Genomic DNA, 18933 nt, shown 5'->3' with positions numbered 1-18933 from the left:
CAAAATGGGAAAGAGTGGAAAGCTGTGTGAAACAATAATAGAACATGTGGAGAAGAAAAAGTACATGGAAATGAAAAGTCTGGCTCAGAATGGGGAAGAGTGGAAAGCTGTGTGAAACAATAATAGAACATGTAGAGAAGAAAAAGTACATGGAAATGAAAAGTCTGGCTCAGAATGGGGAAGAGTGGAAAGCTGTGTGAAACAATAATAGAACATGTAGAGAAGAAAAGTACATGGAAATGAAAAGTCTTGCTCAGGATAGGGAAGAGAGAAATGTCGTGTCAAACCAGTCGCAAGATTGATGACCTGAGGAGAAGATTAATTTAAATACAAAGAAGACAAATTAAAACTTACCTTGGTTTACATCAGTATGTTTAACCACCAAACAGTTTCGACAGAGGGCTTATCAAGGATAGCAATGAAACTTCGTTGCAAATCACATCACATTATTGACACTAACTTATACTTCTTGATATTTAGATGTAACGTTCTGCTGTGTAAAGACGTTTCATTACCTTATAAGGGCATTGCAGACACTATATTTAGTATTGAAATGTTCCTCATACTTTCACATTAGATGACAAGAAAGCATTCAAAATTAGTAACATACATTTAAAAGTGAATTGGACCAAAGCAATACGAATTTTTACTTTGAGGTTTTAAATGATAAATTGTAAAACAAACACTATTGTTCATACAGTGTTATATAAGCAACATACACATTATAAAAGAATGTCAGATGATGACACGATCAATTTAATTTCTTTTGAAACTCTTTATACTGATTCTTCAAATTTTGAAAGAAATTGTATTAAATTTCTATAAGAAATTACTCAAAAGAGTTTCAAAATTTGATAAAAACAATACCCGGCAACACGAACATATTTGGCATGTATGTCACCATGGTAGCATGTTATAAAATAGAAAGGTGTCTTCTCTTTTATTGTTGTCAATGAAAAAACAAATTGTTGATTTGCTTATTGGTATTTAATACTTTTCTTTCCTGTTGCGTTTCTTTCTAACGTATTGTTGGCTTATAAAAATAAAATAATTTTAACAACCGAAGACCATAACATCTAAAAATATAATGAATGATACCATGTAACAAATTTAATTTCGTCAGAGAACATGATGACATCAAAATTATCGTAAAACTTTTTTATTTAAATATTCCATTTATGGTTTTAAAAATATTTATTTATTTTCTTTTCCAGTTGTATAACAGTATGGAAAAATATAGAAGAGATAGTTATTTCAGGAAATAAACTCCAAAGTTTGCCAGAAAACATAATTCAATTACAATATTTGCGAGTGCTCAGAGTGCATTCAAATAATCTGCAGTCCAGTCCATGTTTTGCAAAAATGACATCTTTAAAGGTAGGTTTATTGTCTTTTGGCCTGCTGTTACTCTTCACAATAATTTGGATTCATTAAAAAGCTAGTGCCAAATACTAATTTACTTTAGATGTATTGTGACTATTATTTTATTTATTTATTTTGCGTACTGTCTCATCCTTAAGTCTTCATTATAAACGTCTAGGCTTCTGGCGGGGTGTAAAAACCCCACGCGCAGACCTGTTTAAGATCAGTGTTTTTTTGAGGTATGTCTTATCAGGTAAATTACTATACAGTGTATATTCATTAATTTTTCATTTTCATGTATAGTAAAAGTTCTATGCCTTCATAAAGTACGTACTTATCCTTTGTGTAAGGGTAATTGGGCAGTCTATTCTCTGTTGTATTCTCAAACAACTAATACATACAAGTACAGTACTGTATTTATGAGGAAACATTCGTATTTACTCTTTTTTAACCCCATTCCCGATAACCCGGCATTTTCACCAACCCGGCCGCCCTTTGGTCTACATTAGGCCTAGTTTTCGTGACTACTGTAATTACTTTCAAACGTACGATTGCATAGGAAAATGTTTTGTCTTTTAGACCTATTTCTATTCTACCTACAAATACGTAACCTACTAATACTCGGGAGATGAATAAATATTAATGCTAAATAGATTATTTTTAACATTGCATGGTATTGGTGACTGTTAAAATATTCAGAATGAAAAAGAGTCTAAATCTATTGAAATCATAAACGTATCAGTTCATAAACCTTGGCTGAACTTTTAAATTAATTTTATATATTTTCTGTAGATGAATTTTCGGTGAAGGAGCTGGAATTATTATTATTATTCGTAGATTTTCTTGTTGTATATAATGGAATTAAGAAAATGGATCGGATGGTGTAACATGCTTGGCTTCTAGTAAATTCTGTAAATTTGACGGAAGCCAGCACAGGTTAAATAGTTAATATCGTGTGAAGTATATACGATTTGTAAATTAACAAATTTATTAACAAGAATTTTTTTTTTTTTTTTTACACGTTGAGTAACAAATCGTGACTTCGTAACGAGTAACAACAAGTAATATATATATATGCAATACCGAAATAGTAATTTAAATATAGGTTTCTTCAAATATTTCTTTACCATAAGTCCTTGAATACTCAATACTAGTAACAACTTTGTAAAAAAAAATAGAAGTGAGCACAAATGATTCGTATGCAAATGGCCTCGTGGCAGGTTCACAATTTAGAAGGTTTATATCTCCAAATATAGATTTAAATGAAGCCTTTTTATGCCAGGATGATACCATAAGACTTCCTTTCCCATTTACATAGAATCTAAAAGGAATGTAATTATTACATTATATAAATTCTAACCTGTTATAGACGTAAGCTAAATTCTAACCCTACGTCTTACCTGCTAGATCCAAAGTGAGGGCAATTCGTCACGGCCCGGTCTAGCTCCGTCCTAGTACCGAAATTGCCCACCAGATGGTAGCTCATTTCAGACACAGGCCAGTAATTATAGGTTATATCTCTCTCTATGTAGAATTTAATCTTTGCGCTCTTACAAATATCCTTATACAAATACATACAAAAATACATTTATTGGGACTATTACGTTACAATGGGTAGAGAGAGTGATAATGATATTAATATAACGATCAATATTTTGTACAACATATATGATGTACTAGATAATTGTATACCTAAGAAACCAAGAACCCTGGATAAACAGGGAACTGAAAGCATTAATCAATAAGAAAACCATTTTGTCAAAGCTAATGGAAACACGGAAAAATAATACAAAGTATAAAAGATCTTGAAATTTACGGCAAATTGTCAAAATGAAATATTTAGAGGCGAGAAAATAATCCTATTATTTGAGTCTCCAAAATAGCATTGCCAGTAACAATATATATTTCTGGAAAATATTTAAAAATTCCTATATTTATTTATTTATTTATTTATTTATTGAACAAATTCCCAGATATAGCATAATTTTGCCATTTTATACAGGGAAATGTTAACAAAAGAAAAAAACAATAACAACAACAAAACAGTATCAACAAAGAGTGTAAAAGTAATATTATTACGCCAACACTCGTTTAATTGCTCTTTCAAACACCAGGTAGCTCGAAAAAATGTCCACATCAGTTGTTACTTGATTATAACAGTTCAGTATTCTGTTAAAAATATATATATATATATATATATATATATATATATATATATATATATATATATATATATATATATATATATATATATATCTGTATATCAAACAAATATCAATTGAAATAAAACATAACGACAAGTCAATTACAGAATAAAGTAATGTAAAAATATTCAAAGATTATTTTTAGTGAAAAGAGAAAACTTATTCAACAATATTTTACTCAGAAAATACTAGAGAATAGACATCATAGTGAATACTGCTTACATGATATAGGTATAAGAGTGCCAATGTACAATATGAGAAATGGATTGACATTAGTTCGCTTGATCTCAAAATCTGCAATTTTGAGAAGAATGGTCAATTTTTTAAATCTAATATGAGACATTGATTTTTAATCAGTACGAAAGCATAAATTTTAAATTTTGAAGAACATTATTTGTAGTATCTTTGATGATGTATCTATTTTTTATTGATTTGATAAGGGCGTATTTTAATTTTAATTTGTTTTATTATTTCAATGGGTAATATATATATTGTAGATGTACAATATGGGTTTATTTTTGTCTGATAAAGTGCTGTAATTTGCCAGTTGGCTGTTCATGGCACAGGAATAAAAAAATATTTTTTATTATTATTGCATGATTTGTCAATTCATGTATTGTTTTAACGGGACTGATTACTGGCTCTGTTGCTGTAGTGTACTTATATCAATAAATATTATGTTTGTTTTTTTAAATGTCAAATTTGTGAAATTAAAATAATAATATCTATTTTACTAAATAGTTGAGGAGTTATTATTTATCATTAAAATATGTACATTATTAGTTAATTACAAAGAGAGCCATGTCGAATATAGGATAGTGAAGTGACTTTAGTTATCCATCAAATATGCTCGTATAATATTATACCTGTGAAGAATCTCAAAAAGAATACACTTCAATTTTTCACATAACAGTTTTTTATCTGTTTGTATTTGTAGGTGTTGGATCTTGCTCACAATCATCTGGACCGAATTAATTTAGCTTCTCTTGTGCCACAACAGCTTCAGTTCCTTGATTTATCTTGCAACTCCCGTCTGCATGTCGATCCAAGGCAATTTCAAGTCTACAGGTAACATATTGTTGAATAATAAGGTACTTGGGTTTTAAATTATTTACTTAGTTGTAGGAATTGTTAAAAGAGTGAAGAAGATTGATCACATATTAATCAAGAAAAGAAAAGACAGCCTGATAATTGTTTGTTTTCCAATTCGGATGTTTTTGTTAATGTCAGTTTAAAAAGATTTATATAAGTTCGCTTACGTAGACAAATAGAAAGGCAATGTTAAAAAGTAAGATATTTGAGCCTATGTTTAGTTGTATGGGACCAGCCTTATTTTCAAAAAAAGTTACAATTTCGCTAATTTCTGTTAATATTAGTTTAGTTTAGTTTACTTTACTTACCTTTAGATTAGGTTATTATAGGGCTAATTACTTGTATCGTTGGATTCATATTCCCTTATGTGCGCTTCCTGTAAGCACTGATACATATAGTTTCTACAGCATTTTTCATTTCTCGTTTCTATAACATGTACCACGATTCCATTCTTAAATGACACACAATTCAATTACGTTCCCTTACTTTAACTCATTTCTCCTGTAAATCTTTTTTTTATTATTATTTTTTTACTTACTTTTGCCCCCTTCATCTAAACATAGCCCTTGTTTGTTCGGGCTTCAGTGGTTCATTGGTAGAGTACGCTTACCTTTGGTGTGTGGAGTCTCTGGTTCGATCACAGCCCGCGTCACGTGGGCTTTATATTGGACAAGATACCGTATGCGTGGATTTTCTCGGGATTCTCCCATTTTCTCCCACTTTCTTGATTCCATCATTATTATCCATATCATCATTATATCCCTTAGCCTCGGTGCGTAATTGTGAGACGTTAAACTAAAAATTGAAGAGTTGTTCGTGAGAAAGGAATTGTTTACAAGTGTACATCTATTTATAACCAGATCATTATGATAATTAAGCAATTCTAATAGCTTGTTCATATTTGTATCTTTAAAGTTAACAAACTCGGTGCAGATATAGATTGGCTACTTGGCCATTTCTGACGGAAGATTATCAAGATAATCTACTAATTTTCAAAGCTGAATATACATTAAATCTGATAATTTAATATAACGTTACAGGCAGCGTTGTAATAACTCTAATTTAGTGTACGGTATCTATATGGTACAATATAAATTTAGAAGACTTTGATGTAAAAATCAATTAATTTAAGAATTACATTCAATCTAATCACATAAAATTCTGTAAAAAATGGTTGTAAATTATTTATTTTAGTACATGCTCTATAGGACATATTGTAGTTCGAAGACGTATTTTTAGGGAAAGTGTGTGTGTGTGTGTGAGAGAGAGAAAAAATGAAATGAAATCTTTGAGTTTTACGTCCCACGGTTATGCCGGTTAGGCTAAAGGAGACGGTGATTATGAGAAATGAATGAAATGGTGGAATGAAGAAAGTGGGAGGAAACGGGAGAACCCCGAGAAAACCCACGCACACGGTGTTTGTGCACCACAAAGTTCACTTGGCGGGAGCAGGGTTTGAACCCGGGACCCCATGCACCAGAGATGAACGCTCTACCACTGAGCCACCGCGGCCACCTGTGTCAGAGAGAAAGAGAGAGAGAGAGAGAGAGAGAGAAAGGGGGGGGGGAGAAAACAACTATACTTAAGTATTACGTTCATGGCCAATTAAAAAACTAATGTTCAAAAAAATTGTACTGGAAAAATAATTTTGTATTTCTGGCTGTCTGTTTTGTAGCTTTTTATGTTTGTCATATCAAAGTTTATATTATGTTATCAGAATCTAAAGTCATTTCCACCTGATTTAATTGTTATTTGTTTGTTATTATTATCAGAGCGCAGAGGCCAATGAGTCTGGTCGACGTGTCTGGTCAAAATCGTACCTGTTTACCCTCCACTCCATACCACGAGGGCGGAGATTTGGATGAAGATCCTCCATGGAGGGTGGGATTCTCAGAGACGCCAGGGCGAAGAGAAAAGTAAGTAGTACTGTTTCAAATTAAACTACGTATACAAACAAATCTACTAGTAAAACTATACGGACTAACCATATATCAGTAGCGGCTCGATACCATAATCTGAGGTAGTTCTGCACATCTTGTTTTTTGTATATTAAATTTCCCGTTTACAGCAATTAATTATAAAATATACACCAACCAGAATAATTTTTATATATACAACTTAACTACATCGCAACCAAAACACTATTGTTTAGATTATTGGGTGTCAGTGGCGTATTTAGGATTTTGTTTCGGGAGGAGCTATACACAGCATATGAATAAGCACTTAATTTTTCCTTTGGGATGCTTACAAGTTTTAATGAATTTCGGGGGACCTTGATCCCGATGGCTCTCCCTAAATACGCCAATGTTGCGTGTAACGGACTTTAAAAATACCACATCCATATCGTAAGAAACATATGTACTGTTTTCAGATACCATAACAATTTCGGATTCACGCAATGTCTACAGGTAGAAATTTTATTAATACTACTGAATTATAGATATGTTATCGTTTGTAAATAAAATCTATTCGACGTGTCTTCTGCTATACAAAATGTCCTATTACTCTATCATCAAAGTTCGGCATGGTGGATATGAAATCTCACTCGATTGATAAGGCAGCCAACGAATTGATTCTTTCCTGACATATTGTGCTTCTCAAAAATGTTTTAACTATTTTAAAATTAGAGAAGTAACGTTCTGCTTTAGCTATTGTCGTTCAGGTAGTTAGAAGAATTTCCAAAAGGTTTATGGTTTCCTTAAAAATTGTCACACAAATTGGGTTTGTTCAGAAAATTTGCACAAACTCGAACATGGAATACTATTACTTTTAGCCCCTCATGTACATCACGTCGTGTGTCTTCGGCTTCTTCGGAAGTATTCGTGAGTTCTAAGCTGCTGGAAGTGCAGCTCTAGTAAATCCTATCTAAGAAACAAGGAAAACGTAATACAGTGCGGCTGGTGAAGATTTTGGTCTCAATGCTAAAGCATAGGTCAATCCGTGCACAGCTCTTGCAATATTATTAAGCTTCAGAAGGTGTTTTACGTAACTCTACGCTATGTAGCATATCCAGCAGTACAATTTCAGGACACTTTATAGACCAAATATCATCATTACATGCTATTACCTTGTTTAAATTAAACACAATTCAACTCAGTTGAAAATACATTTATTCCACTAAAATAGCTGGTAGTTCTGCAGCTCTGCAGCACTTATAGACAAGCCGCCCCTGCCATACATGCACATGTATTTATTCCAGCAAGAATATTTTCGAAAGCCGCTGTTGCTTTCATCGTCAGTCGCTCCAAGTACTAAAGTCACATATTTATAAGATAAGTATATGGTCACTATTGGCAATGTAAGGTTAGTCATATCTCTTAATTAAGAAAAATGGCCAGACGCTCTCTATATTCATACACAGTTGCTCCCTGTAAAAGACTGAAAAATTGAGCTGAGTAATTTTGAAATACTTACTTACTTAAGTAAATATACCATTTAAAAAGAAAGAAAGAAATTTCTCAGAATCTCTGAGGAGACTTGCGTCCTTTTCTCTGGATGCAGATACACGTCTTTACTTTGAATTTAATGGTGTACTTCCACGTGTATCTGGATACCAATGTACGAAACAAACGTACGAAAGAACCCTTCCCATCGTCAAGACATGTACTTACCAAGTGCATTTACTTCTGTCTTGGTAGGTAATTGTTGGCTAGTGAATCTTTACGTGTTTGAACGTTAAACAAGTGACGAGTTTTTTTTATTCACTATTCGCCAAGTCACAATTAAACCAGAGATGTACACTATTTATTCATAAATACTCTATCATTGTGCAAAATTCAGAATTTATTAGTTTATACGTTTGCAGATTGAACACAAAGTGAACGCATGAGTTTTGCTTGTTCCATTAAATAATACAAAGAATCAGAAACAACATAATCGATTTCAGACATTTTTCATGCATAATTAATGTCTTCTTTATCTCTGTTTTTCAGATTTTCTTGTTTCGTGTGAGGTCACTAATTTTAATGAATTTCCTCTAAAATGTTATTCTGTATGTAACTTGGATTTGATTTTTTTAATGATTATTTAATCGATTCCTTTTAATAATCAGAAAACGTCCAATAATTTAGATTAAGGAGTATTTATGATATCTGTAATTCTATAATAGGTGGATTTCTTTATTTGTTATTGATAATGTGACATGCTATCATCTTAGCAGAGAGTGGCCTAGACTTTATGTTAAATAACTGGAAATAGTATGTTGCTTTGATACTCTTAAAATAGAATTTCGGTTTCTTAAATTTAGTTAACTACACAACAGTTATTAAAAATCAATTAAATACACTACAGAAGAGCGAAAGTAGAAATTGTAATGTTCAGTGTTTCATTGCTCTAGAATTTTTCTGTGTGTTGTTTTGATATAGAATGACCCAAAACAAGTGCTATATATCCACGAAATTAATAAATAGAGCGTGTTGGTGAGTGCAATTTGACAGGAAATTAAGCTTTATCGTTTGTAATTTATGTATGCTCTTAATTCATTCGTCAGACTCATCACAGATATCAATTATAGGAGAAACTTAATGTTTACGTGAGGTGAGTAAAAGGTTTTGTTTGCATTGCATTACATATTGACAAATAATTCAGAACAATATGCATTCAGAACATAATAATAGTTACTGAATTAAATTCTACTTGAACTATAATAAACATTATGCAGCATTTGGTCTCAAAGTATAGTAAACATAGATATCAAACTAACAAACATAAAGTTTTTTTTTTTAATCTATTTCTCCTTAAAATATGTAAGTTCGTCTATACTTTTATTTTTGGTATTAGTTATTTAGCCTTATTACAATGAAACCTGAAACGTCATCTTTTAAGAGTTTTAATAGCCTTCCCATAATTTTTATTTTATTTTATTTATTTATTTTTGTCAAATAACGCCGATACGAATAAACAATATGAGAGTCTTCGAAAGTGATTACTTAATAATAGCAAATATTTAAGTATTACTTAATAATACTTAAATAAACTAATTGTTGGTTTCAAAACCTGTCATATTACTCAGACATATGAGTACCCTACAATTATGCTGTAAACTTTACACTCAGCTTTCTGGTCTATAAGAAAATTCCTTATTTCCAAACATTTCAAACATTTTAAAGTTCTTCGTTAAAATTGAAGATAATGATGGAAATTCTAGTGAAGACTCTTAACATATTTCCCCGGGCAATATAGCTGGTTACCGAAAACACGAGAAATAACTATTTTTCTTTTATGAAAAAAAGTACGTTTGATATTATTTTAAAGTCTTTCGTGCACTAGTATACATCATCTAATTATTTTTATTATTTATTTCTTCCAGATTATATGTGACACAGATTAGACTCCCCGCCTTTTGCAACACAGAAGGCCTCTTTGGAATGTTCGACGGTGGAACGAATAGTGAAGTGCCAAACATACTTGTGAAAGCTGTCCCTCGAATTTTGTTAGAAGAGCGAACGGTCAAAGAAACAGCAGGAGAATATATGAAATATACTATGCTTTCTGCTCACAGGTAATATTTTTCAAACAACATCTCATTCCTTTCAAGTTATATTTTATTATAGTTACATTTGAAATAAATATAATGTAAGCCTACCTTGAGAAATTGAGCAGTAGCGTCGCTAAAATTGGTGTCACCATGTGCTATAGCTGTTGGTGTCATTTCTATGGAATTTCCTAACTAATTTTACGACCTCATTGTTTACCTTCAATTGTTAGTTTATAAATCAATTTCTTAAGTTTCAGCAACTTCTTGTTGAACAATTAACTATGATCATACAATGATTATAATCATCTCCTTTTCATACCTTATGCGAACCAAATTTACAATGTACTTTCGGTTTTTACTCTTGAATTTCAAGTCAGAATACCATAGGAACAAACGGGATAGAATAACTCGATGTAAAGGTATTTTAGTCTAAAGGAAATGAAATACATAAATTAATTGCGAGGCTATAGACTTCGATGACTCACTCCTGAGTAATTAAAGGCTTCTTGAAAACATTGATTAAATTGTTTCAATAATAAAACTGATTTTATTATGTCTTATATTTATCCTGTGAAATTACGAGGTCACCGTGTCTCAATGGTAGAGCGCTTACCTCTGTTGCATGGGGTCCCTAGTTATATCGAAGTCAGTTGCACATAAATGCTTTATAACTCATTCTCGTGAATATATTTTAATAATTCATGTGATGGCAGGTATTTTTCAGTCACTGTCAAATATCGCGAGTTTGTTTTCAGTTGTTGTTCGTCGAAGAAAGGATGCATCTTCATTAACTGTTGAAGTTTAAGAGGAAAGTTTATACTTTAGATTCAAGAAACTTTTTCTCGTTCAACAATTCTATGAAACTGATTTCCTCAAAATCTTGAAATATTTCTCTCATTTGGGTTGCAAATGAATCTGAAATTTCGTATGTCAGCCGGCGCAAAGTTTTCAAATGCGTTTCGTCGTAATTTCCCAATTGAACTTCCTGACAACAGGCTATAATAGTTTTCTTACAAGTCATTTCCATAAATTGGTTCAATACAAAACGAATCTCGCTGATGCATAAGGTAATATTGGAACAAGTTTTCAGTTGTAAAATCCTAAATAGGTTATCGGTGAACACAAACAATTTACTGAACAAGCAAAGCAAAAACATAAAAGTCATTTTTTTCTTTTTAATTTTTTCTTGCTAAACTACGAGCATATTCAATAGATAGTAGATTCAATTCATCATCTTCAATAACATGGTTTACCACTCTTTCCAGTTCTTTAACATGAGTTTTAATTGTTAGCGCTCACCTAGAATGGTAATTTCATTTGTGTCACTGAGATGAGGAAATCCTTGTTCCCGCAAAAGCTCGCTTCTTTTTGAAGACTTACTAAAAAAATGTGTGAAATGTGTTTACGTCACATATGAGGAGTTTTATTTCTTTTACATATATGCTTAGCTGCATATCAGGACCTTGGAAGAGAAAGAGCGAATCCTGAAATTGGGGTGTTGGGAAATCAAGCTAAAAGTTTTGCAAGTACATTAAGAAAGCAAGGGCGAATCTTTGTTTATCTTGAAACTGTGAGAAAACTAAGGGCGAAGCAGGGCAAAACGCGGTATTTATGTGTTGTCCAGACCTGTCCGATGCGAGGAAAAAAACAAACAAAAATCGATTTTTCGGGTTCGTTCTTTCTCTTCCAAGGTCTCCTGATATAATAAAACAAGATTCATTTTGTGGGCATAGCAATTAATGAAAAGTTCGTATGGATGAGATTGCTTGACAAGTTTTTGTACGCTAATATGGCAATCTTTCATTATAGACGCTCCATTGCATGTTTCATATACACGTTTTTTTTTTTTTTTTTTTTTTTTTTTTTTGTATGTCCCAATCATTCAAAACACACAAAATAATGTCAGATAAACCTAACACTGTTTTTGTTTTTAGAACCATCAAAAAACCAATAAATCTTTCTTCTGCTCTGTTTTTAAGAACATATCTGAATATAATATTAACAGAGGAAAATCATATCCACGAAGAAATTAAATGTCGACTAAAAGCAGGGAATTCGTGTTACTATTCGGTTCAAAATCTCTTGCCGTTGCGGATTCTGTCGAGGAATTTGAAGCTTAAAATATATAAATCGATAATCATGCCTGTTGTTCTATATGGATGCGAAACATGGTCGCTTATACTGAGGGAAGAACATAGACTGAAAGTATTTGAGAACAAAATCCTGAGACAGATATTCGGACCCAAGAGGAACGGGAATGGGGAATGGCGGAAACTTCATAACGAGGAACTACATAATTTATACGGTTTACCCAAGTCTAGGAGGCTTAGGTGGGCAGGTCATGTAGCTAGAATGGAAGAAAGTAGAAACGCTTTCAAAGTCTTGACTGGAAGACCAATCGGAAAACGACCATTAGAAAGACCTAGGTGCAGATGGGAGGATAATCTTAAGATGGATCTCGCAGAGATAGGAATACAAAGTAGAAACTGGATGCAGTTAGCTAAGGGTAGAAGTCAGTGGAGAGCTTTTGTGAACGCGGCATTGAACCTCTGGGTTCCATAGGCCATAGAGTTAGTTAGTTAGTTATCTGAATATAATGTTCATTTGAGCCTTGCAAGGAACATCAGTAGTCTCATGAGCTTGAATCAAAACAAAATAGGTTTGATGTATTTCTTTCTTTATAACTTGTATCAATACATGGCTTATGGTTTGAATCAAATCATTTTGTATGCTTGGTGATGTTCCTATGAAGAAAGCTCGTGCTATTCGAGGCTTCTGCTATTTTTAGGCGAGTAAGTCTAAGAGATCTAAATAGTTACCTTTATTTGCAGATAACTCATCTTTACGATGGCCACAAAACGCCAATTCTTGTTTTCCTAAGTAACAATAATCCGGCCTAAAACTCTTATTCGTTGATACTTTTTCATTATATTGTAAGATAGCCAGACACAGAGATTCTTACAGAGCATGTTGTATTTAATTTCGTCCGAACGTATGAAAGCATTCCATATTTTAAAAGTGTTTTTGAGAGGGCTGGCACTTAGTTGTTTTCCTTTCAAAAATTCTTCATGGTTTCAACACCATCTTCACTTCACTCAGAATCCCTCCAAAGAGAATGCATACAAAACAATAAAATTTATTTCTTTTAGTACTACTTGTCAACCTACCAAAAGGACTGAATTTCCGCACCACTTTGCCATCTTTCTGAGCTCAAAGTAAATTTGGAGTTCGGCTTCGTTGTTTCACTTGGCACTTTTTTCATACGAAAACTTAGAAAGACATCTATTTGCTGATGATCCACTAAATCTACATTAGTTAATTCACGCACGATTCAAAATACATACGTACAGAAACGTTTATGCATACACACACACACTAGCGTAAATGAAACCTATAATCACAAGCAACAAAAACGAAAACAGCAGCCAAAAAATCTTCCGCACAAATAAAGAGGGACCAATATTTCATACTCCAGAATTGTGACTAGACAAAAGATGGACCTCGGACCTCACTTATTCCAGATTTCCCCCAGATTATGGTAAAATGTCAAGGATTATTATTGTGTAGTAAATTATTATTTTTACTTTCTTTAGACTCCTAATAATGTATATTAGAATATATATATATATATATATATATATATATATATATATATATATATATATAATGTAGAAGAAAAATAAACCTTTTTTTGTTATATTTTGGTGTTATTGCGTAAAATTTGGTATCACTGTCTGAGGCACTCAAGCAAGTGCCTCTTTTAGATTTTTTTTAAAGAGGTATGTTTTTCTAGAGGTAGAGGTTCTGACTTCTTTCGCTTGTTATGAAACATGTTTTAAGCATAATCTGTTGGTTACTAAAGTAACTTTCCTCTTTCAAATATGCAGTTACCTACAAATTAATTACGATATTACTGATATTATTTACATACTAAAACTTCCATTTTTATATAAATCAATGCAAAAGTATTATCAGTATCTTACTTCTAAGAGAAAAACATGTTAAATATGTTTTCATATTTTGAAAGGGTGTACACTGTTTTACTGTTTTATAGCACGCCTCGCTACTGATTGTAAGTTCAACCGTGATTTTTTTAATTTGTCACTGAACCATGTTGTGAAACTTTGTCCATTAGCAGTCAAATTTATTAGTTTTAATATTTACATATATTTTCTTTCTAGAGAGTTGAAAGATAAAGGCCAGAAGAATGGAGTTTGTGCAACTTTGTGTCATATTACGAAAAACAAGCCAACTTCTCATCAAGTAAACCATTTGAACGAAGGCCACAACAGGTTCCTCTCGACGAATGGACAAAAATACACCATGAGAGTCGCAAACGTCGGAGATGCACGGGCAGTATTATGCCGGAAAAGTGGTACACTTAATTTAACGCAAAACCATTTTCTGCAAAGTAATGTGATCGAAGATAACACAGAAATGCAGGTAAATAATAATACTAATAACAACAATACAATCGCGACGGTGTAGTTAATGAGGCTAAAACCTACCAACCGGACGACCGGGCTCAATTTCCTGTGGGCGGAACTTGTTTCTTATTCTAGATCAGTGTTGCCAAGTAGCGAGAACCCGAAAAGTAGCGAATTTGAACTATTTGTACCACAAATATAAAAATGAATTATTTAGCAGATATTCACTTTTACCAATCATATATATATATATATATATAGCGAGAGAGAACGCTATAGATACCATTATCGATTTAATAGAAACACCTAAAGTTGGAAATACGTCAGATTCTGGGTGAAAGTTTTGTGGACTCTGAAACACACTTTACAACGTTTGGAGTATGCTTTTTCACTGTTATTCTTGACTTCTTTAATTCATTTGCTAAGTTCTTTATCTGCATTTTGGAAGTTTTTATTGTAATTCCACTTACTTATCATGTTAATATGGATAACACAGTAACAATTAAATTTGCGATGTTCACGTTTACACAGCTACGTATAATTGTTAGGCCTAGGCATAAACTGAGACAGGAACACGGTCAGTGATACTGCAACAGCGCAAACCCAACAGAAGTTTAGTGTTTTCAGATCTGGAAATTAAAAAGTACTAAAATAATAATTGAACTAGTATTGAACATGTTAGTATTAGTAAAACTATGGTCCATTGTGAAAGAACACTCAACAAACAAAACTTTTATTGTATTATATAAAACTAATAATAGTTTGTGGTTTTATACATGAAAATAAAGAAGAATTCTAGCCTGCAGATAATTAAAAGTAGCCCAAAAGTAGCGCGTAGTACCAATTTGAAATTTTGGTAGCGAGGGCACTTAAAACATCGCCCAATCAGCCACTTATAGCGAAATCTGGCAATACTGTTCTAGATTCGCCCAATGCGGCTTAGAGTTCCCCCAACTTCTGTAACTGAGGAAACCTGAGCGGGTAAAGCCAGCCGGAGGTGGTGCTGACTACATTGCCTACTATATGTGCCGAGGTTGAGTAAGGGTAGCCGCATATTAATCAGAGGAAAAGCAAGCAATGCGAGACGCAGTACAGGCAGGAAATTGTGAACTCGGATAAAACCTTGTACCGCATACTTACCCGCTTTTGCTAGGCAAAAACCTCTTCAAAATTGTGATTTAGACATACAGTCAATGCACTCGGACCTTTCTCTTCGCATCCTTTTCCTTTCCTGTCTCCCTTTGTCTCAGCGTGACTGGTCTGTTCTCTGGTCAATATGCGCCTAGCCTAAGTTTGGAGCCTTGTCTTTATAACACTTACGAGCCTCATTGAACTATCATAGATGGAAAGTGTACAAATTATAATCATAGTAATTTAAAACAAATTTATGTGAAGTAATTACGTAATATTTGGCATATATTCCTTGTAAACCCATTTTAAGTGCAGAATAGCGCAAAATCTAGATACCAACTTAAGTTGTAAATAACTATTAAATGAAAAGATTTGTAGGTTTCATTTAAACTTTAGTTAAGACTGCATATCCTACCGTTCATATTGCAAGTTTTTTAAATATGTTCTCCTCCCCTTCAATGATTTTACACAATCTTATCTCTAAGTTTGACACTGCTTTGTGAAGAATATCTGCTGAAATGACAAACGTTTCACGTTCTATAGCTGCCTTTAGTTCTTTCAAAGACTTGAGGTTTCTTTAATAAACTGATTTACAAACCGCCTGATATACAGAAAGTGCCGCATATGTTTGGTCAAATTTGATAACTTAGTTAACCAGGAAACTACTTTTGCTAAATTTTGCGCCACCCTGTTGTATGTTCCATATCGGTTAATTTTTTTAAGTTTGAATATAATATGACCAAGAATCCTATACACATTTCTGTTACTACCTGTCATGCTGTCTATCAATTAAAATATGTCTCATCTGTAAACAGTTTCTCGTTCAATGCTAGTAATATTGTAGAAACCGTGACTGGTGGATGACATGGTCTTTTGGAGACAAGATAGTGTGGTAGGGAACGGCTTACATTGTAAGGGTTGATTTTGCATGATGGTCTGTGCACTCGTCAACTGTACCGTCTTCAAACCCCGGTCATGGTTCGGAGTCCACGTTAATACTAGGGCCTATCCTTCATAACCACGGTGTTGCATAAGGATGCAACACACGAAAACTTAACTCAAACTATTGTAAATTATGTCATCAACTAAGGAGACACCGTAGTTTAGTGGTTAGAGCGTTGGACTCACGTTGGTGAGATCCCAGATTTGATTCCCGCCAGGTGCTTCCCAATTTTCGGCATCCAACCAACGTCGTGAGGCAAACTGGGGAGTCACGAGAATAAAAGACCTGACGGCCACTAAGTCTAGAAAGCTCTTGATACGCCTGTTAGAGACAAGGCGACGCAACGTGATGACCATGTGTCCGTCGTTAGGCTTCATCCTGTCGCTAACAGATGGCGTTGGAGGGTAGACAAAATATAGACAATATATATGACAGGGGTAGACAAAAAATCTAAAAACACTTCATACCGGACACGTAAGTTTGGCCCTCCACTGTACAACACGTGTTGCGGTTGCCGATCGGTTTTTGTTTTCAATGTGTCATGTGGACCTTCCTCTTCCGTCAGCAGTAACCAGTTCACCTGTGAGTGTCGTGGTGTGAAAGTGGTGCGGTAAAATGAGCGACCTGACAGACTTCCAAAGAGGCATGATCGTTGGTGCCCGTCTGGTTGGAGCTTCAGGGGCAACAGTGGCGAACATTGTGGGAGTATCGAAAGGCACTATGTCGAATGTCACGAGGGCATACACAATTCATGAGCAAACGACGTCTGCAAAGCACAACAGTGATCGAAAGACAATCCTGTCAAATAGGGACCGGAGGGCATTAAAACGGATTGTAGCAGCTAAAAAGATCACTACAATGAAAATTACGTCTGAACTCAATTCCGGCCTACAGAACCCGGTTTCATCAAAAACAGTGCGACGGGAACTTCATAAAATGAAAATTCATGTCAGGGCCGCTATCGCCAAACCCCTGGTCACAGCAGTAAATGCGAAGAGGCGTATCCAGTGGTGCAAGGACCACAAGGCCTGGACTCATAAGCAGTGGAAACACGTAATGTGGTCCGATGAATCGACATTCACCTTGTTTCCAATAACCGGTCGTGTTTACGTATAGAGAACACCGTTGCAGGCCTATGATACAGACTGTCTGCTCTCAACTGTAAAGCATGGGGAGTTATGTTGCAGTATGGGCAGTGATATCGTGGTTCCCTGCAGGTCCTATCATAGCCCTGCATGGAATGATGAATGCTAAGGCATATGAGGCCACTTCGGGGGATCTAGTTCTACCCATGGCCCAAATATTGTTCCCTGATGGTGATGGCATCTACCAAGATGATTTGGCACCCTGTCACGCTGCAAAAACGGTGAAATTATGGTTTGAGGAGCATGACCAGCAGCTATCACACCTCCCCTGGGTCCCACAATCACCAGATCTGAACATCATTGATCCATTGTGGTCTGAGTTAGAAAGGCGTGTTCGGTCTCATTACCCTCCACCAGCTTCCCTTAAGGAACTGGAGCATGTTTTGGAGGGACAATGGTACAACATTCCACACACCACGATTCAGGAGCTGTATACGTCCATTCCACGTCGGATCCAAGCTGTTTTGGATGCAAAAGGAGACCCCACATCAATGCCCAACCCGTGTATACCGTATATCCCATCCCCTTCCCCCAAGTTGCAGTGCTGAATTTGAATTTAAGATTCATCGGAAATGTCGCTGTTCATGTCAGCAACCCCGAAAATTATGGGTTTGACACTAATATCGGTCATTTCAATATATATCCGCACTTCCTTCCTCCAAGTTGCACCTTTAAGGTGCGCATCTCCGGCCCGTACCTCATCTATGTTGAAAATTTTTATCGAGATCAGTCTGGTGGTTCAAGAGTTGTTAAGTTACAAATATAGTCACTTTCATTTAAATATATATAGATAATTTGTCGCCCTAGAAAACAGGTATTTGCCTACATACAAAATATTGTACATAGACTTTATATTAAAGTATGTATTTGAATATTAAATAATAATAATTATACAGAGTGATTCTTTTAAAACTCACGGATTTCATTTGGGTCTAGAATTTCTAACTGAGGTCCGATTTCCATGCGGTTTGTGGCAAATGATCAAGTAAGAATGGGAAATTTATTGGACTATGTTTTCTGGTTTAAATTCATCCGGGGTAATATCAGCCACGCCTCAAGAAAAACAGCAAATATTCGCTAGTGTACCTTGCAATTGGAATGAGGTTTTGGATTTTTGAAGCGAAATTGCAGAATACGAATTAAGTGTTAGTGA

At 34.2% G+C, this 18933-nt stretch overlaps 1 protein-coding gene across 2 annotated transcripts in view; it reads left to right on the top strand.

Annotated features, from left to right (window-relative positions):
* Phlpp (PH domain leucine-rich repeat protein phosphatase) overlaps nucleotides 1-18933 on the top strand; it is a 380272-nt gene that overhangs the window by 350570 nt on the left and 10769 nt on the right. For both annotated transcript variants that reach the window (XM_081740804.1, XM_081740811.1), the window contains 5 exons: nucleotides 1215-1377; nucleotides 4504-4634; nucleotides 6431-6574; nucleotides 9967-10158; nucleotides 14316-14577. In XM_081740804.1, the coding sequence (XP_081596930.1) occupies nucleotides 1215-1377; nucleotides 4504-4634; nucleotides 6431-6574; nucleotides 9967-10158; nucleotides 14316-14577 (892 nt within the window). The remainder of the gene's footprint in view (nucleotides 1-1214; nucleotides 1378-4503; nucleotides 4635-6430; nucleotides 6575-9966; nucleotides 10159-14315; nucleotides 14578-18933) is intronic.

This window comes from Thermobia domestica, chromosome 2 (genome assembly GCF_964235325.1).
Source record: "Thermobia domestica chromosome 2, izTheDome1.hap1.1, whole genome shotgun sequence".
NCBI classification, from domain to species: Eukaryota; Metazoa; Arthropoda; class Insecta; order Zygentoma; family Lepismatidae; genus Thermobia; species Thermobia domestica.
Note: the sequence above shows the minus strand (reverse complement) of the source record. Positions and strands in the feature narration are given on the sequence as shown.